This window comes from Tachypleus tridentatus, chromosome 9 (assembly GCF_004210375.1).
Source record: "Tachypleus tridentatus isolate NWPU-2018 chromosome 9, ASM421037v1, whole genome shotgun sequence".
NCBI classification, from domain to species: Eukaryota; Metazoa; Arthropoda; class Merostomata; order Xiphosura; family Limulidae; genus Tachypleus; species Tachypleus tridentatus.
In genome coordinates, this window is record NC_134833.1 from 5,586,245 (window position 1) to 5,608,100 (window position 21,856).

A 21,856-nucleotide genomic window follows, 5' to 3' on the forward strand; every position below is an offset into this window, starting at 1 on the left:
GTAAAGACATTAGTCAAATACACAGGCTTAACTTTAGGTTTTTTATAATATATATACTGGAGGATCACAGTAAACAAGAAGAGATGACTCAGAAGAAGTGTAAGTTTACTTATGTAATGTTGCTTGACCTACTTGTAGTAGACATTAGTCAAATACACAGGCTTTACTTTAGGTTTTTTATAATATATATATATATATATATATATTGGAGGATCACAGTATACAAGAAGAGATGACTCGGAAGAAGTGTAAGTTTACATATGGATCTGTTGCTTGACTTACTTGTAGTAAAGACATTAGTCAAATACACAGGCTTTACTTTAGGTTTTTTTATAATATATATATATAAGATTTTAACCACACATTTTTAAGCAATAAAGAAAAACACATTAAAATTAAACAAAATATGCTGCATGTTTACAATGTGGGATTATAAAATGTATCCTTAGTTTTGAAGGTGACTGAAGAAGTAGGATCCACATTGTGGTGGGGATAAACTGTGTATTAGTCTTAACTTCCAATTTGCTAGTCTTGAATAAGAAAATTAGAAATTAAGGAGAGTAAAATGTGGGTGCTCAAGCCCACAACATCACATGTATATATCACCCTTCACTGCCTGCAGACAGTTGTTCTAACTCTGAGGTACAGATTATGTTTATGAATGGTGAAAAGAATAAGGGAGTATGAGCTTTCTTGTATCATCCACCTTGTGACAAGCACAGCTAATGAAATGACATGAGAACAGGTTTAGCTAAATATTCTCAATTGATGTTTTAATGTAACAGTTGTTTCCTGTAATTAACTTACACATTTGAAGTTTTGTTTTATAGGTAATCCAGATTATATTTCTTTAAATAATGTTCTTGCACTTCATTTATGAACCTTTGTTCCTTTCAATAAACAGTTATATAATAATGTTTTGGAGATATGGTATATCAATGTTACATGGTGTATTTATTCTGTGTCCTAGTGGTACAACACATTAGACCCACAGAACATGTGTTTATTATCTGTTTAGGTATTTATTAATGTAAGTAGGTACCATAGAAATGTACCAGAATTTACCACCACCATTATGATGATTGGATTTAAGTTTGTTTTACACTCTGACACTTCATAAATCCATTCATTACACACATTATCAGGTGAATACAATTACCAGCAACTCAGACATCAGTACTGTGTTGATTCTAGATCACATCTTGTAATTCTAAGTTGTTTTATTACAAATAAGGCTATCAGAACTGTTATGTACTCACACAGCTTCATACATGTTGTACACAAGAAAAGCATTTAGTTACAATTACATTTTGGGATAAGTTACAGACAGAGAAAACATAACTGTCACTTTAACCTTTACAGCAGTGATGAAGATGGTAGATTAACTGTATTCTAAAAAATAATACTTGGCTTCATTCAGAGCTTAAATACTGTAATCTTCGTGTAAGTTGAGAACACTTGTTTACAGAAGAGAAAGTCAAGGTACTTCTGGTCTACATTTATTTTATTTTCATTATTGTAGCTGATATTAGTGAAAAAGGAAAAACAAAGAAAAAGAAAATTAAACAAAAAAAGTTGAAAATCAAAGATAAAAAACACAAGTTTGAAGAGAAGAACAAAGAAGATAAAACATTAACAAAACCAAAGAAAAAAGGATGGTTACTGACAGCCTAGGAAAACAACCAATACTCATCATGGAAGCTGATGTGATCGTTCAAATGGCTAATTTTCATTAAGATAAAATTAAGGGTTTTCAATGTCTGGAGGGCATACTGATTTCAATTTGTATCTACATAAAACTTAAGTGACATCCTGCTATGTACTTAACATTTTAGTATATGTATACAAGATACTACTCATGTCTGAACAAGGTCCCAAGTTATTTATGTATTTTATATAAGTACAAAAGTCTATCTCTTGTTTTTCTTTTGTACTCTATTTGTTTAACTCTATGAAACAGAATTCTATTTTTATAAAAATTATGGGCTGAATCTTTCATCACTTGTGGAAAGTTGATTTATTTCGTTACATAATTAATAAGAAGGAAAAAGGCCCACCCGGTGACAAGTCTGAGGGCTTATCACACTAAAACTCTGAGCCTGTAGTAGGTACAGCTTTGTGCTTAATAAATAATTTACTATTAATTGTTAGTGGAATTTGGTCAGGTTTTTTTATAAAGCATATTTATGATGCTTAGGTAATTGTTGTCCATTTTAATTAAAATTCATATTTTTACAAAGCTGTGAATGTCTGTTTAATTGCCTATAGTTGCTTCATCATGTACCATTATTCATTATGCAGTGCTGTTTAATTGTAACTGCTATTAAAGTTAAGTTTTTATCTCATGATGTTAACATGATTTATATTGCAAATGTTGAACCAGTTGCTTGCCCACTTATGTTCAGAGAAGGTTTCTTTTACAGAAGTAGACTATATTAGTAAACTACACTAATCTAAAGAAAATATCTTAAGTATATCTACAGAAGTGACCCAACTAGTTTGTTTAAAAATATTTCACACCATGAAAACTTGTTTATGTTGAACATGCTTCGAGAACTTTCAGTGGTAGCAACTAAATGACTGTAACAAGTAACTCTACTGTTTTATCTTGTGGCAGTATGTGGACTACCCAGTGTTAGTTTTCAGAAGTGAAAACTTTCTATGGTACTTACTTTTATTTTAACACCCAATTTGAAAGTTGGAGACACATGTTTAATGGATGTATTTCCAAACAAAACTTTCTTTTTTTTCTTGTAGAGATTTGAACTGCCTGAAATATTTGTAATCTCATTGTATAGCTGAATTTTCACTTGTTTCTAACCTCTCAAGGAGTAAAACAAGGTTTTCTGCTCTGTAAAGCCATTTTCTCCACAGTGTTTGTGATTTTGATTGACAGCCATGACCATCTTACTTGGTATTGGAGTATTTGTTTAAATATTTCTACTGTCTAACTCCTAAACCTCACACCTTTGCAGTACAATGCTTGGGCAGACAGTTCTTGTGATAGTTTGTTGAAGTTAGAAAATCGAGCCCATTAGTGGAGTACATTTTGTTTGGTTCTTACTTAAATACCAAAATTGTTGTCTCATAAACTTGCATACTGGGCATTAGGGATATTTTTAAGGTGAACATAGGAACCTTTGATGTAATCCATTGCTCATCACTATATTCATTTTTTAAAATTTCCAATAGATAAGAATAATAAAGATATGATGTCGTCAATGTTTTTGATGAATTTCATTAAATACAATTGTGAAAGGTACTGTAACGTACAATAGCTTGTCACATTTTAAACACCACATATATCTGTCTGAATCTAAGATATGCAACTATGTTTAAATCCTTAGAATAAGTATGAATTACAGTGGACAACTTTGTTAGGCTAAATATAAACAAAAACTTCAAGCATGCTAAACAAGCGGTTTCTTTTCCCAATATTGTAGCAGATAATATGTAGGCTTTCAACTGAAGAGATAAATTGTTTTGAAAAAACTTTTAGGAGAAAGAATGTGATAGTAAATATACATGATGAACATTTTATATTGAACTAATATAAAACCATTCATTTAAGAGTGCAAGTCTAGTTCTTGTCCCTCCATCACCAAGAAGTATGTCCATTGATTTATTCCTACCTTCTGGATAACGATGCCTACGGTGTATCAATTATTACACAATATTTCTACAACAAGACATAATATCGATTGGCAGGAGTGTGCCAGTAACATGCATGACAACTGGTCAATTATGTTTGATGGGTAGATTAGAATCTGACAAACTTAATGTTCAAATGTTTTAACATGCAGCCGAGTACCACGGGGGACCACCTTCAGCAGATGAATACATGTCCTGCAGGGCATCTGGTACAGGCAAGCCCCTGCATCATTAAAACATCGTGAAATAACGTTGCATCTTTAAAGTACAAATTAGGATTGAATAATACCATTTACAAACTATTGCAAAAGTAGCAAATTAATTTAGCTTTGTCATATATTACTTAACATCTTATTCACTCCTTTTATATAATAAAAGAGAATTAACCAGAAAAAGTTTCATATGCACTGAGACTTCATCCATGTAAAATTTATTACATAACAGAAATATTGTAGACACCACTGACTTACATAAAGCCAAATAATCTGCTCAGAATTATATTTACAGTAAACTTTGTATATGTAATTCATGTTACTTTAAGTGACTAGATATGCTTAAACTTTTGACACTTATCCATGAAAACCAGCAAAATTAAGAAATACATTCTTTATAAACAATACAGACATCTGGATATTAGGCCTAAAATTTATGATGTTGAAAGAAAAATCAGCAGTTATCATTGTCTTATACATTTCCTGTAAGTATTATTAAAAGCAAAATTTAGGCTTAATTGCTAATGAGGGTAAAGAAAAAGCAGTGTTCTTCGAAACATGTATGAACATAAAATAAAGATTTACTTATTTGGATAACATTTAAATCTATTCCATTAAAACACCTATAATATATAAATGTGACAGTATTATACTGGAATGTTTGAGACAACAATAATACTAAACTCTATCAAAACCATTTCTTCAGCTGGAATCTTCAATAGTATAGCAGATTTTACATTCTACACCATTCTGGATTAGCCTATCAGTCAAAGCTTCACTACATTTTCAAACTTTATCTGTAAGGAATCTGTCATGATTGGGAGATTCAGGATGCTGGAGAAATGTTCCTTTTCAACTGGATGGTTGATTGTCCAAGGGATAACCTGAACTCCCCGAGCACTCCACATTCTTAAATATTCCCTGAAGTGAAAAAGAAAGAGCAGTGTTCAGGATAGGTGACTTTATATTATTCAACTTTAACTGAACTTTTTGATAAAATAATGGTGAAATCAAGAGAGACTAAATAAATATTGAAACAAATTATATGGCTCACTCCATTACTTTTAAAGACTTGCAATGCTAAAAATTCAGGGTTTGATGCACTGTAATAGACACAGTGCAGTTAACTTGAAATCTGTTTAATTTACATAGTTTCTTATGAGATAAGCTACAGATGTGTGGACACATTGTATGATAATAGTTGTGAAAGATGAACATTTTTCAAGAACAACTCGCATTGAATTAAACATCGCTTGAAGATCAGTGAAAAATGAAAGGATCCTCATGAAGGTGATTCTACCAAGAGAATTGTGCAAGTCTAAACAAACGTGCCAACAAATGTCATCAGGTTGGAAAGATGTTCATAGGAGACTAGACTAGACAGGATGAGAAATTATGTACACAGATAACCTTTTGTGACACTTGATGTCCTGTCCAGTATCACTGGGCACCAGTCACTAAAATGACATGAGACCACTCTAATTGCTGAACCAATCTCAAATTCTACCCCCCCCCCCCTCCCTCCATGTGTTTGAATGTATTATGCTCCAACACCATATAAAAATTTGTCTCTGGACCATAAGTAGTTGGTTGTCCCCACCATCAGGGTGTCCTGGTCTCTAGGTTTCTCCAGATGGTCCTATTCTTCAGCTAAGACTTCCACTACAATACCTCCATGTATGATTCAACTGTTAAGCTGCCAGGAGAAACCAATGTGTAATATAAAAGTCATTAAAGCTAACTAGGTAATGCAGATAAGGCTAGAAATGTTATGGAACCAAGGTATAATCCTTCATGTTAACAATCAAGTATATAAACCACCTGTGTAGAACAGGACTCAGTGTCATTTATTCTTGTCACCCCAAACAATACTCTCTCATTCTCATGACAGACCAGACTATTACTTAAAAACTATTTCACATTACCTAAATAACAAACACATCTATCCAGAGAATATAAAAGGCTCATTATAAACTTAACTTTCTTAACAGCATTTATATTTTATTGAAGATTTCTCATGTATATTTATAGGAAATAAGATAATAAAAAAAATTAACCAGAGAATTAGGGTTTCATTAAATATAATGACCAGTAACATATCCAATTCTGTTTAATTAGATGGGTTCAATAAGGAAGAAACCTGATGATAAATCAAAATAGAAATGTCATAATAGGAAAGATTTATTAAACGTTTCAGTCGTCATAATTCCATCATCAGTAAACGACAGCTACAAAACACACACACAACACAATATATGTAATTACAACAGTAAACAGTTTGAATATACAAATGCAAGTCGAGAAAATTATATGACATATATAAAATATGTTTCAGCCTGTTGAACACTGTGTCTTTTGCAGATGGAAGAAGAGTTTTTACATACGTTTCTTTTGTTACATGTTCAATACTATGTTTAGCTGTCAAGATAATTTTAAAGTTAGATACAGAAACTGGATGTTATGTTTGTGCTGATAGATTGTGGAGTTTGTAACCTTCCTTCAAGTTGTTATTGATATGTCCTTGAGTTCACATATACTTACGTAAACTTGATGTTTGGTTTCACTAATATAGGAGGCCTATTTGATTTCCTAATCATGCATATGCAGAGACTGTCAAGCTTCCTATATTGGTGAAACCAAAGTCAAGGTTTGATCATTACTTCACATGCACGTATCTTCTATCTGTGTGTATAACAGTTTTGATATAATGTTCTCATTGAGACAAAGACAAATAGAATACTTACTGAGAAATAGAATCTTTGTGGACAAGAACCACAGACACACCAGTAACATACCATAGCCAACTGTGGAAAGACCAGTCTAGCAAACAGTCACCAATCTTGGCGAGAGTCATCTTCCAAGGACCTCTAAAACGTGGACGCCCTTTCACGAGGTCATCATGGGACACAAACTTTGGCCGCCAAATTAATCCACATATTATGTTTGGATTGGTTTTCCTCAACTGTAACGATACCAAACAGAGACCATTCAAAAACCAAACAAGAAATGGAAAAACAGCACTTCTACTAGAATACACAGATATTTCATTCTGTGACATCACATTTTATCGTTATTAAAAACACAAGGCACATGTGTCTATTTTCTAAAAACTAAGTAATGCTCAACATACAGGACTTTTCTCACCTGATATATATAAAAAGGAGAGAATGATGCTACCATGGCCACTTTGTACAGTTCATGGTGTTTTTCAAATATTCCCAACACTGCTGTCAGTGCCTAGAAACAAAATGTCTACACTTGTATGATACCATTCAAATATCCAACACTACTACTGTTCACAGGCTTTCATTATTATTACATTATCAAGTGATTATTATCATAAAACAATGTAAGTAGGTTTTTAAGTTCAACAAGACAACAGTCATTCTAATGTATCAGATAAAACAATGTAAGGAGGTTATTAAGTTCAACAAGACAACAGTCATTCTAATGTATCAGATAAAACAATGTAAGCAGGTTATTAAGTTCAACAAGACTACAGTCATTCTAATGTTTCAGATAAAACAATGTAAGCAGGTTATTAAGTTCAACAAGACAACAGTCATTCTAATGTATCAGATAAAACAATGTAAGCAGGTTATTAAGTTCAACAAGACAACAGTCATTCTAATGTATCAGATAAAACAATGTAAGTAGGTTTTTAAGTTCAACAAGACAACAGTCATTCTAATGTTTCAGATAAAACAATGTAAGCAGGTTATTAAGTTCAACAAGACAACAGTCATTCTAATGTATCAGATAAAACAATGTAAGCAGGTTATTAAGTTCAACAAGACAACAGTCATTCTAATGTATCAGATAAAACAATGTAAGCAGGTTATTAAGTTCAACAAGACAACAGTCATTCTAATGTTTCAGATAAAACAATGTAAAAGCAGGTTATTACATTCAACAAGACTACAGTCATTCTAATGTTTCAGATAAAACAATGTAATAAGGTTATTAAGTTCAACAAGACTACAGTCATTCTAATGTTTCAGATAAAACAATGTAATAAGGTTATTAAGTTCAACAAGACAACAGTCATTCTAATGTATCAGATAAAACAATGTAATAAGGTTATTAAGTTCAACAAGACAACAGTCATTCTAATGTATCAGATAAAACAATGTAAGCAGGTTATTAAGTTCAACAAGACAACAGTCATTCTAATGTTTCAGATAAAACAATGTAAGCAGGTTATTACATTCAACAAGACTACAGTCATTCTAATGTTTCAGATAAAACAATGTAAGCAGGTTATTACATTCAACAAGACTACAGTCATTCTAATGTTTCAGATAAAACAATTTAAGTAGGTTATTAAGTTCAACAAGACTACAGTCATTCTAATGTTTCAGATAAAACAATGTAAGCAGGTTATTAAGTTCAACAAGACAAAAGTCATTCTAATGTTTCAGATAAAACAATGTAAGCAGGTTATTACATTCAACAAGACAACAGTCATTCTAATGTTTCAGATAAAACAATGTAAGCAGGTTATTAACTTCAAGAAGACAAAAGTCATTCTAATGTTTCAGATAAAACAATGTAAGCAGGTTATTACATTCAACAAGACAACAGTCATTCTGATGTTTCAGATAAAATAATGTAAGCATGTTATTTAGCTCTTTGTTCCAAAAACATTATTTTTAAGATAATAATGAATATTAAAATTTGAATGAGCCATGATTTTAAATTGTTTATTTCTTACACAATGTAAACATATCAGTGAGGGTACTTAATGGCCAAGAACCATTAGTAACGATGTATCTGATCCTGTTTCTTTCTTATATATTCTTTTTTAATATTGTATTAATTTTTTGCAATTTTATATAAAAAAATGGAGGACTTATTTAAAAGAAATCCTGAATAATATATTTACAATTTGAATAGAGGTTATGTTTTGTAAATGTAATTTTCAATTTACATAAAAATTATTTTACTTTCATCCTAAGCTGACATCTCATGTTTCAGTAATTACCTTGTTGTCAGATTCTTTGACATCCAAGATCATTCTTAGGTTAAGTTTTAGGCCCTCACGAATGCCTTCTTCCAGTGTCGGGATTTTCTCACCTTTGTAGAGTGAACTAGTTGAAACAACAACATCTAATGTTAAATCATTTAAAAGTAGCTTCTAATTCTTCACATTGAAAACAGGAAGTATATGTTTTAATATTTGCATGAACTTGCTGAGATAACTGGTCATAAAAGTTGTCAAAGTTTAAATAATTATCAACTTTTTCTTTACTTCTGTTATTGTTACTCAACCTGTAATATATGTATACACATACACAGATTCTTTCTTCCTATAATCACAATGATAATGTCACAGTTAGCACTTCAGAGACAACTACTATCCTCCATTACCACCATATGGAAAAATATCTAAAATAAATTTCACTAATCCTAGACTAGAATGTTCATTCCAGTACTTGTATATTTCATCAAATTGTAACTTCAGTCATGTATAACCAACCATGAAACTTCATAACTATTTGACAATAACATGACACATGTGTAACCAACCTTGAAACTTTTTAACTGTATTTGACCACAATTTGACACATATACAGCCAACACTGAAACTTTCTAACTTTATTTAACAACAATTTGACACATATACAGCCAACACTGAAACTTTCTAACTGTATTTGACAAAAATTTGACACATATACAGCCAACACTGAAACTTTCTAACTTTATTTGACAACAATTTGACACATATACAGCCAACACTGAAACTTTCTAACTTTATTTAACAACAATTTGACACATATACAGCCAACACTGAAACATTCTAACTTTATTTGACTACAATTTGACACATATACAGCCAACACTGAAACTTTCTAACTTTATTTAACAACAATTTGACACATATACAGCCAACACTGAAACTTTCTAACTGTATTTAACAACTCGACACATATACAGCCAACACTGAAACTTTCTAACTGTATTTAACAACAACTCGACACATATACAGCCAACACTGAAACTTTCTAACTTTATTTAACAACAATTTGACACATATACAGCCAACACTGAAACTTTCTAACTGTATTTGACAACAACCTGACACATGTATAACCAACCTTGAAACTTTCTAACTGTATTTGACAACAACTTGACACATGTATAACCAACCTTGAAACTTTCTAACTGTATTTGACAACAACCTGACACATGTATAACCAACCTTGAAACTTTCTAACTGTATTTGACAACAACTTGACACATGTATAACCAACCTTGAAACTTTCTAACTGTATTTGACAACAACTTGACACATGTATAACCAACCTTGAAACTTTCTAACTTTATATGACAACAACTTGACACATGTATAACCAACCTTGAAACTTTCTAACTTTATATGACAACAACTTGACACATGTATAACCAACCTTGAAACTTTCTAACTTTATATTCTGCTTATCCATATCAGTGATTGGTTAAATATAAGATAAAAGTTTTGTATCACATTTCCAGTACTAGCACTTAGAAACAAGGAGTCCATACACAGTTGCTCCACTCAAAATCCACATACACAGAATATTTTATTTTTATACTATTAATTTCATTCTGATTGCAAAAAAACAATGAAACACATAAACACACATAATGAAACTAATAAAAACATTAATAAATATATGCAAGAGATTATTTTTTAGAAAAGATATTCTGTCTTATCATTTGTTCATAACAATATATTATGAGACAAATGTACCTGTGAGGGTGATATTTAGAAGCACTGAGTTCCCTAATTTCGTGGAATGTCATATTCCCAATATATCCAGAACCATTTGTTGTTCTGTCAACAGTTTCATCATTTAAAAGTACAGCAATTCCATCTTTGGTAAAAGAAATATCAAATTCTACACCAGTTGCTCCATTGTCTTTTGCCTGAAACAAATGGAAAAACAATGTACGTTTAATTGTAGAAATTCTCTTCCAATTAATGTAATTTGCACATTTTAAAACAGTAAAAACTTTGATAAAACTATTTTCTCTCCTTTATCAATGAGTAAAACCAATGGACAATAATTTTTGTTACTCTAACTTCTCTTTATTTAAGTAAACAATAATTTTTAAATGCATTCTTGTTTTTAAATTCTACTTTTTAACTAATCTGACACTTACTGAAACTTCCAACTTGGGATCAAGAATGACATTAGAAAATCAAAATAGCCTAAAGCTACACTTATATTTTAAAACACTATTTTACATGCTTAACATGTTATAATACGAAATAAGCAGCAGGGCTTACTTTTCGAAAAGCTGCTAAAGTATTCTCTGGAGCGTCATATCCCCCACCCCTATGAGCATAAACAGGTGGGTGTTTATCACTTCGGTCAGCGGATAAGCCTAACACTTCCAGCACAGTTTGATTTTCTACTGGTGGTATTACAACATAGTATAAAACAATGTTTAACAGTAATAGTACAATAACGCTAAAATAGAAAGATCCCATCAAAAAATATTGAAAAATAAAAAAGCAAAAAATGACAAACCAAACTTGTATGCATGCACACGTAACGCCACAAGGAGGTACGATATTCGAAGCCATCCCGCTCAGCCATTAACAAAACAATATTAGGCCTAGTTCGGACTGTCAGTGTCACAACAGGAAACAAAAAGTTTAAAAGATCGAAAACTGTGCACTGTTATACTTGTAAATTTATATAAAACATTTAGCATGATTCGTAACAATCTGATTTTCGTTTTAGTTTCAGTGTTTTGCTTTCCATTACAAAATCGTGGACATTTTTCATAATAATTAAATTTATATGCACAATATATCGTCATAAATGTTACCTTAGGTGTGTAATCATTACTCTTTTAACTGGTTACAAGATAATTTGTATCCTGCATTGGAGTTTTTGTTTCGTTTTAATGTGGGATGATTCTCAATAACTAATGTACTTTAAGTTCAAAGATAAAAGTTTTCATAATCATGTATGTAATTTTGGTATTTTAAATAATTCTCATTCCTAAGACGTGCTCGGCACTGGCCAATTTCAAAGTTTCTTTGTTAACCTGAAGATGATCTAAGAAGGTCGAAACGTCATCCTCTGCTTTATTTTAATAAAAGTATTAATACCCATACCAGCCGTCTTGAAATACATTTTTCTAGCAACTTATTGACTTTAATTGTTTTTTCTTTCTAGTCGCTACATGAAAGTTTTTACAAAATTGTAATGTTAGTTAGTATTGGTAAATTTATTGTATAAGCTAGCTACAGTATTATCCGTTTAAATGTCAAATTAACTACTTCACCAAGTACGAATGGATCTTCACCAAAACTGGTATGGAAGTTCATTAGGTATGTACGGGTATACACTCACATTTTCAGTTTTGCGTGTTGAGAAGTTTTGTGGACATTTTTACCACAATTTCGACCCTGTGGATGGAACTTCATGAAATTTGGTATGAAGATTCATTAGGTCCATGGGGAGATGCATACGAATTTTCAATTTTGCAATTTGTATAGGCGTTCTTGCGTTTTTTATAATTATATAACAGTAAGCGACTTTTTTATGTCCTAAGATAACTTTTCATTATTCACGAATTTACATAACTTCCATCGAAGGGAATGGAACTACTGCTAGTATTTTAATATATGTATTGCAGCCAACTTACTATACAGGTTAACTGTGCTGATTACCTTTGAACGTTAGACTGTATAAAATAAAATTGTTGAAAAACAGAAACCTTATTTTGTTAGCTGCAGCTTTGGAGATAAGACTTTTTCACACACACTAACAGGCCTCTATGTTGAAAGGGAGAGACTAATTTGTGAGATTGCAAGCTGACAAATAATATGAAGCACATTCAACACGCAAAGCATATTAATACTATGGTGATCCTATGCTGTTTGTTTATTGTTGTAATTTATAGCCAACAAATCACAGGTACTTACTGTAACGAACCCGACCTACAAAACCTAACAATAGCAATACGGTTTCAGAATTCCAATTACAAAGTATCATCAGAAGTCACTGCATGGGACTGTTTCAAGCCAAAAAACGCTAATGCTTCATCAGAAGAATCTAGAAAACGTTAAATGCCATAAGTAACTGAGCTATAACTACATGAACATTTTTTCTTGCAACACAAAAAGGAGGGTGTACGGCTGAATTCCCTCTCCTGCGTACGCACATGACTTATATATGTATATATGAGAGATCTGTTATGAGTGTGATTAAGTTGAGTTAGAGGTGTAAAGATACTAACAATAAAGAATGTTCATTTTTATTTTGGGAAAAGGCGCACATGCATGTTTGATACCTTCCTTTCTTTTCTTACCAAAGTAAGGTTTGTACCTGGTCATGATAATCATAATTATGAACGGCTACTTACTAGAAAACAGAATGTATTCTCTCTCTTTATTAAGTGTCAGATCTAATCTTGAGAGGTGTTTGTATTGGGAGATCACACAAAAGTAATAGCGGACCTAACAATAATTTGCTGTTACTGACAAAACACAGTTTTTAAGAAATCGTTGAATATTTGGATTCGATGTAACACATGTATGAAACAGGATAAGATAATTCGACAGACTATAATTCTCCGTTCTTATATTTGCTTGCCTTCGTGATACTTTCAAGATTGGGTTGTTCCCTTGGTGGGTAAACGGTAACTTTACAGACTTATAATGCTTAAACCTGAGGCTCATTTCTCGCGGCGACAAAGTGCGGATAGCATACTTTACGTTCACATGCACAAACTGAAATAAATAAGAGACTGTTTCGGTAGGTTTAAATATTTTTTTTTTTACATCCGAACCATAAATAATTAAGTTCAGTATATTTTCAGGCTCATCATTTTATGCTCACATTTGATTCCATTGTAATTAAAAAAAAATCAGTGCTTTTACTTTGACAAAGTTTAGTTTTGATACATTTTTGGTGCAAAATATCTAACTAGTCCGTATAATATCAAAGTGCTATTCTGTACTATTTAAAACGATTTTAATGCAAATAATATTTTTCGTGAAAACATTGAAACACTTTAAATTGTTTATAATGCAAATAACATTAGGATGTCCTTTTGTTTTAGGGAAATGGTCGCTAGACTACCTAATTGTAATTTTCCAAAGCGTGATTATTATTTATCATTAAAATTTGCTCGATTATAAATAAACATGTTGACTTATCTCTCCTATTTTTAAAACTATCCTTGACTTGAAGGTGGCGCAATAAACGTAGGTAACGTCAACTTCTTTCCTTCTTGCTGTTGTGCTCTGGTAAATGAACTTAGTTCTAGAGGAGGTTCGAACTTCAGTTTGTCGTCGTACCATCATTTTTTATTATTATCACCAACGTTGTAAATCTCGTCGCGAAAAATGAGGCCCAGTCTATCATTCGATTCCATGTTTGACATCCAGTTAGACCGGTTTGGAGAATTTGTAGTAACCTCAGACAAGGTCAAATCGATGAAGAGTAAAATTCCTCGAAGGAGGACTAACTCGGTGAGGAGCATCGAATATAATAACAGATTGGACTTTACATTTCTCTCTCTCCGAAGTTTGCAGTTCTGGTGATGAGAAAAAGTATTAAGTTATCTTAAACAGTTTGTTTAGTTAAGTAATTCATCATAATGTCTTTCTGAATATTGGTTCAGTGTAGCGAAGAGAAAGCTACTCCTACAAAATACATGTAATCAATTCGCTAACGTTGAAACATGTTAATTTTTGCCTTGGCTGTTTTTAAGTACGAAGCTATACAATGGACTGTTTTGTTTCTTGAATTTCGCACAAAGCTACACGAGGGCTATCTGTACTAGACGTCCCTAATTTAGCAGTGAAAGGCTAGAGAGAAGACAGCTATTCGCACCACCCACCGCCAACTCTTGGGCTACTCTTTTACCAACGAATTGTGGGATTGACCATAACATTATAACGCCCCCTCGGCTGAGAGGGCAACCATGTATGGTGCGACGTTTCTCAGTTGATCCTCATTAGTTATTATAAAACTTTTTGTTTCTAGGATTTGATGATACAGGAGGTTTTATGGTTAGTTTATTGTTTCTCAGTTGATCCTCATTAGTTATTACAAAACTTTTTGTTTCTAGGATTTGATGATACAGGAGGTTTTATGGTTAGTTTATTGTTTCTCATTTGATCCTCATTAGTTATTACAAAACTTTTTGTTTCTAGGATTTGATGATACAGGAGGTTTTATGGTTAGTTTATTGTTTCTCAGTTGATCCTCATTAGTTATTACAAAACTTTTTGTTTCTAGGATTTGATGATATAGGAGATTTTTTTTTTTTTTATTGTTTCTCAGTTGATCCTCATTAGTTATTACAAAACTTTTTGTTTCTAGGATTTGATGATATAGGAGATTTTATGGTTAGTTTATTGTTTCTCAGTTGATCCTCATTAGTTATTACAAAACTTTTTGTTTCTAGGATTTGATGATACAGGAGGTTTTATGGTTAGTTTATTGTTTCTCAGTTGATCCTCATTAGTTATTACAAAACTTTTTGTTTCTAGGATATGATGATACAGGAGGTTTTGATGGTTAGTTTATTGTTTCTCATTTGATCCTCCTTATAAAACTTTTTGTTTCTGGGATTTGATGATACAGGAGGTTTTATGGTTAGATTATTGTTTCTCAGTTGATCCTCATTAGTTATTACAAAACTTTTTGTTTCTAGTATTTGATGATACAGGAGGTTTTGATGGTTAGTTTATTGTTTCTCAGTTGATCCTCATTAGTTATTACAAAACTTTTTGTTTCTAGGATTTGATGATACAGGAGGTTTTATGGTTAGTTTATTGTTTCTCAGTTGATCCTCATTAGTTATTACAAAACTTTTTGTTTCTAGGATATGATGATACAGGAGGTTTTGATGGTTAGTTTATTGTTTCTCATTTGATCCTCATTAGTTATTATAAAACGTTTTGTTTCTAGGATTTGATGATACAGGAGGTTTTGATGGTTAGTTTGTTCCCACTTCCAAGATTGATTGTTTCTTGCAGTGTTTGCTGTATTCTGTTCATGTTCTATCTTCTAAGGTCGACTTTTCCAACATGTTTTTTTTTTCATACATTTAGTTCAACTAACTATTGGGTTAATTTGAGGTTCATTTTACTCTAAAATCCTTTTACTCATGAAAAATGAATTTTTGGAGTGAACATTGAGAACATTCTTAAATAAACAATGTTTTTGTGGATTTCTTCAAAGCTGGCAAAAAAAGTATTTATTAATATCAACAAACTCTCTGAGGTTGATAATGTTATGACGGTTTAACTTATTTACATGTATACATCTTAAAAACAACAACAAACAAACATGTAAACATGAACTTTAAGATACAAAACTGCATTCATAATATGCAGCAGGCATTACACTTCAGCACATATTGAAAGAAGTGATTTCATGTAACTGTTTTGTACAGAGTTTAGATTATTCAATGTAAATTGTGTAAACCACCTCACATATTAGTGCCTTTAATGCACGCAAACTAATACATATTAATAACAGGCTTATAGAAATCTCCACTTGATAAAAGTAGTCAAATAACCACCAGTTATTTCGGTTGAAATTAAAAAAAAAACATTTTAACAATGTATACATCAGTTGTTATTAGTCAGAATTTACCACAGAGTTCAACAGCATTTACATCACATGTTATTAGTAAGAATTTAACAAAGAGTTCAACCATGTATAGATCAGATGTTAGTAATCAGAATATATGAAATAGTTTAACCGATATTATTAGTCAGAATTTAATAAAGAGTTCAACAATATATACATCAAATATTATTAGTAACAATCTACCTAAGAGTTAACAGATGTCAGTAATCAGGATTTAACAAAGAGTTCAACAATGTAATAATCATATATTGTAATCAGGATTTAACAAAGAGTTCAACAATGTAATCATCAGATATTGTAATCAGGATTTAACAAAGAGTTCAACAATGTAATTATCAGATATTGTAATCAGGATTGAACAAAGAGTTCAACAATGTATTTATGAGATGCTATTCGTCAGAATTTACCAAAGAGTTCAAGAATGTTTACATCAGATGATATTAATCAGAATTTAACAGAGAATTCAACAATGTATATGTCAGATAAAATTTGTCAGAATTTAACAAAGAGTTCAACATCGTAAACGTGAGATATTATTAATATTTGACCAAGAGTTGAACAATCAATATATCGGATGCTACTAGTCAGAATTTACCAAAGAGTTAAAAATGTATACATCAGGTATTATTAATCAGAATATACCACACAGTTCAACAGATATTATTAGCGAAAATGTACCAAAGAGTTCAATAATGTGTATGTCATATATTGTTAATCAAAATCTTTGAAAGAGTTCAACAGCTGTTATTAGTCACAATTTAACAAAAAGTTCAAAAATGTATACCTCAGATATTATTGGTCGAAATGTACCAAAGAGTTCAAAAATATATACATTAGATATTATTAATCATAAATTAACAAAGAGTTCAACAATGTGTATGTCAGATGTTATTAGTCAGAATTTAACAAAGAGTTCAACAATGTGTATGTCAGATGTTATCAGTCAGAATTTAACAAAGAGTTCAACAATGTATACATCATATGTTAATATTTAGAATTTACCAAACAGTTCAACTATGTATCAATCAGATGTTATTAATCAGAATTTAATAAACAATTTAACAATGTATGCATCAGATAATATTAATCAGAATCTACCAAAGTATTCAACAGATGTTATTAGTCAGAATTTAACAAATAGTTCAATAACGTATACATTAGATAGTATTAGTCAGAAGTTAACAGAGTTCAACAATGTATACGTTAGATATTATTGGTCAGAATTTACTAAAGGGAACAACAATGTATGTATCAGATGTTATTAATCAGAATTTAACAAAGAGTTCAACAATGTAAACGTCAGATAAAATTATAAGAATTTCGGAAAGAATTCAATAATCTATATATCAGATGTTATTTGACAGAATTTACCAAAGAGTTAAAAATGTATACGTCAGATATTATTAATCAGAATCTACCAAAGAGATCAACAGACGTTATTAATCAGAATTTAACAAAAAATTCAACAATGTATATACATATATGAGATATTTTTGTGATACTTTACCAAAGAGTTCAACAATCTATGCATCACATGTTAGTAATGAGAACTTAACAAAGAGTTGAACAATGTATATATCAGGTATTATTAAGCAGAATCTACCACACAGTTCAACAGATGTTATTAGTGAAAATTTACCAAAGTGTTCAACAATGTATACATCAGACGTTATTAATAACAATTTAAGAAAGCGTTCAATAATGAGTACATCAGATATTATTAATAACAATTTAAGAAAGAGTTCAATAATGAGTACATCAGATATTATTAATAACAATTTAAGAAAGAGTTCAATAATGTATAATACATCAGATATTATTAATAACAATTTAAGAAAGAGTTCAATAATGTATACATCAGATATTATTAATAACAAATTAAGAAAGAGTTCAATAATGTATACATCAGATATTATTAATAACAATTTAAGAAAGAGTTTAATAATGATTACATCAGATATTATTAATAACAATTTAAGAAAGAGTTCAATAATGTATACATCAGATATTATTAATAACAATTTAAGAAAGAGTTCAATAATGAGTACATCAGATATTATTAATAACAATTTAAGAAAGAGTTCAATAATGAGTACATCAGATATTATTAATAACAATTTAAGAAAGAGTTTAATAATGATTACATCAGATATTATTAATAACAATTTAAGAAAGAGTTCAATAATGTATACATCAGATATTATTAATAACAATTTAAGAAAGAGTTCAATAATGTATAATACATCAGATATTATTAATAACAATTTAAGAAAGAGTTCAATAATGTATACATCAGATATTATTAATAACAATTTAAGAAAGAGTTCAATAATGTATACATCAGATATTATTAATAACAATTTAAGAAAGAGTTCAATAATGTATACATCAGATATTATTAATAACAATTTAAGAAAGAGTTCAATAATGTATACATCAGATATTATTAATAACAATTTAAGAAAGAGTTCAATAATGAGTACATCAGATATTATTAATAACAATTTAAGAAAGAGTTCAATAATGAGTACATCAGATATTATTAATAACAATTTAAGAAAGAGTTTAATAATGTATACATCAGATATTATTAATAACAATTTAAGAAAGAGTTCAATAATGTATACATCAGATATTATTAATAACAATTTAAGAAAGAGTTCAATAATGTATACATCAGATATTATTAATAACAATTTAAGAAAGAGTTCAATAATGAGTACATCAGATATTATTAATAACAATTTAAGAAAGAGTTGAATAATGAATACGTCATATATTATTAATAACAATTTAAGAAAGAGTTCAATAATGTATACATCAGATATTATTAATAACAATTTAAGAAAGAGTTCAATAATGAGTACATCAGATATTATTAATAACAATTTAAGAAAGAGTTCAATAATGAGTACATCAGATATTATTAATAACAATTTAAGAAAGAGTTCAATAATGTATACATCAGATATTATTAATAACAATTTAAGAAAGAGTTCAATAATGAGTACATCAGATATTATTAATAACAATTTAAGAAAGAGTTCAATAATGAGTACATCAGATATTATTAATAACAATTTAAGAAAGAGTTCAATAATGTATACATCAGATATTATTAATAACAATTTAAGAAAGAGTTTAATAATGATTACATCAGATATTATTAATAACAATTTAAGAAAGAGTTCAATAATGTATACATCATATATTATTAATAACAATTTAAGAAAGAGTTCAATAATGAGTACATCAGATATTATTAATAACAATTTAAGAAAGAGTTCAATAATGAGTACATCAGATATTATTAATAACAATTTAAGAAAGAGTTCAATAATGATTACATCAGATATTATTAATAACAATTTAAGAAAGAGTTCAATAATGTATACATCAGATATTATTAATAACAATTTAAGAAAGAGTTCAATAATGATTACATCAGATATTATTAATAACAATTTAAGAAAGAGTTCAATAATGTATACATCAGATATTATTAATAACAATTTAAGAAAGAGTTCAATAATGTATACATCAGATATTATTAATAACAATTTAAGAAAGAGTTCAATAATGTATACATCAGATATTATTAATAACAATTTAAGAAAGAGTTCAATAATGATTACATCAGATATTATTAATAACAATTTAAGAAAGAGTTCAATAATGTATACATCAGATATTATTAATAACAATTTAAGAAAGAGTTCAATAATGAGTACATCAGATATTATTAATAACAATTTAAGAAAGAGTTCAATAATGTATACATCAGATATTATTAATAACAATTTAAGAAAGAGTTCAATAATGTATACATCAGATATTATTAATAACAATTTAAGAAAGAGTTCGATAATGTATACATAAGATATTATTAATAACAATTTAAGAAAGAGTTCAGTAATGAGTACATCAGATATTATTAATAACAATTTAAGAAAAAGTTGAATAATGAATACGTCATATATTATTAATAACAATTTAAGAAAGAGTTGAATAATGAATACATCAGATATTATTAATAACAATTTAAGAAAGAGTTCAATAATGTATACATCACATATTATTAATAACAATTTAAGAAAGAGTTCAATAATGAGTACATCAGATATTATTAATAACAATTTAAGAAAGAGTTCAATAATGTATACATCAGATATTATTAATAACAATTTAAGAAAGAGTTCAATAATGTATACATCACATATTATTAATAACAATTTAAGAAAGAGTTCAATAATGAGTACATCAGATATTATTAATAACAATTTAAGAAAGAGTTCAATAATGAGTACATCAGATATTATTAATAACAATTTAAGAAAGAGTTCAATAATGAGTACATCAGATATTATTAATAACAATTTAAGAAAGAGTTCAATAATGTATACATCAGATATTATTGTTCAGAATTTATGAAAGAGTTCAATTGTGCATATATGCAAAACTGTTGGTTAAAATCGACCATATATTTGTGGTAATGTAAGCAGCAAATATCAGTGCACTGTTGTTTTTTCGGTAGAGTATTCAGTTCCTGTAGATTCAAGTTTCTGTACTTATATATATATCTTTATTTGCTCAAGTGACTATAAATTTGAATTCTCGGTAGAAATGTTGTAAGAAATGTGGGTTACTATATGCGCTTCACTAGTTAGATATAGATTAAACTGTTTATGTATTGTAGTTAGAAATTCCTTTGAACTAAACCTACTAAACCACTTCCCTTAGTTAACTGGACTTCAGTTTCTTAAATCACTCAACCATAGTTAACAACTTAATTTCCTGTAAGGAAATATCTGGTCAGATTTACCTCGTGGTTTGCACGTGACCCGGAATCATCTAAGAAGACAAGTTATAAAGGTAACTTAGGTAAGTGTACTTGTTACGATTAGATTGTAAACACGCACACGTAGTATTATAGACATACGGAGACACATATAAATAAGTTTGTGCATCACATATCTGACACGTCATAAGTACATTCGCGAATACGATAATTATATAATAATAACAATGTTCGTAGTTAATCACGCGTTCGTTCTACTGGCTGATGTTTCCCAGAGTGGAATAACAGTAGCGTAAAATATATTTTTGTTTCGTGCTTTATTGTAATCACTAAGCGGCTCAGCAGGAAATCTGAGAGCTCATGACGCTAAAAACCGGATTTCGATGCCCATGAAAGATAGTTTGTTTTGGAATTTCGCACAAAGCTACTCGAGGGCTATCTGTGCTAGCCGTCCCTAATTTAGCAGTGTAAGACTGGAGGGAAGGCAGCTAGTCATCACCACCCACCGCCAACTCTTGGGCTACTCTTTTACCAACGAAAAGTGGGATTGACCGTCACATTATAACGCCCCTCACGGCTGGGAG

The 21,856-nt window shown here is 30.0% G+C and overlaps 1 protein-coding gene, 1 long non-coding RNA gene and 1 pseudogene across 4 annotated transcripts in view; 2 read left to right on the forward strand and 1 right to left on the reverse strand.

Moving 5' to 3' along the window:
- Positions 1-1,892, forward strand: part of LOC143224702 (uncharacterized) — a 40,352-nt pseudogene extending 38,460 nt beyond the window's left edge. Inside the window, exon 12 of the transcript XR_013013403.1 lies at positions 1,523-1,892. The product of XR_013013403.1 is annotated as an uncharacterized LOC143224702 (transcript). The remainder of the gene's footprint in view (positions 1-1,522) is intronic.
- Positions 1,893-4,065: 2,173 nt separating this feature from the next.
- LOC143226917 (glycerophosphodiester phosphodiesterase 1-like) lies at positions 4,066-11,493 on the reverse strand. Of its 2 annotated transcripts, none has more exons than XM_076458472.1 (6): positions 11,137-11,493; positions 10,597-10,772; positions 8,848-8,953; positions 7,008-7,100; positions 6,659-6,825; positions 4,066-4,784 (listed from the first exon to the last, which is right to left on the reverse strand). In XM_076458472.1, exons 1-6 carry the CDS (start codon positions 11,434-11,436, stop codon positions 4,631-4,633), a joined length of 996 nt encoding a protein of 331 aa, XP_076314587.1. In that variant the 5' UTR covers positions 11,437-11,493; the 3' UTR covers positions 4,066-4,630. The 2 variants fall into 2 exon arrangements, with proteins under 2 accessions (XP_076314587.1, XP_076314586.1); XM_076458471.1 differs by having other exon boundaries at positions 6,608-6,825; positions 11,137-11,491.
- Positions 11,494-13,935: 2,442 nt separating this feature from the next.
- LOC143226919 (uncharacterized) lies at positions 13,936-17,544 on the forward strand. The gene is made up of 2 exons (XR_013014812.1): positions 13,936-14,875; positions 15,806-17,544. It is a non-coding gene; the product is annotated as an uncharacterized LOC143226919 (long non-coding RNA).
- Positions 17,545-21,856: the final 4,312 nt, after the last annotated feature.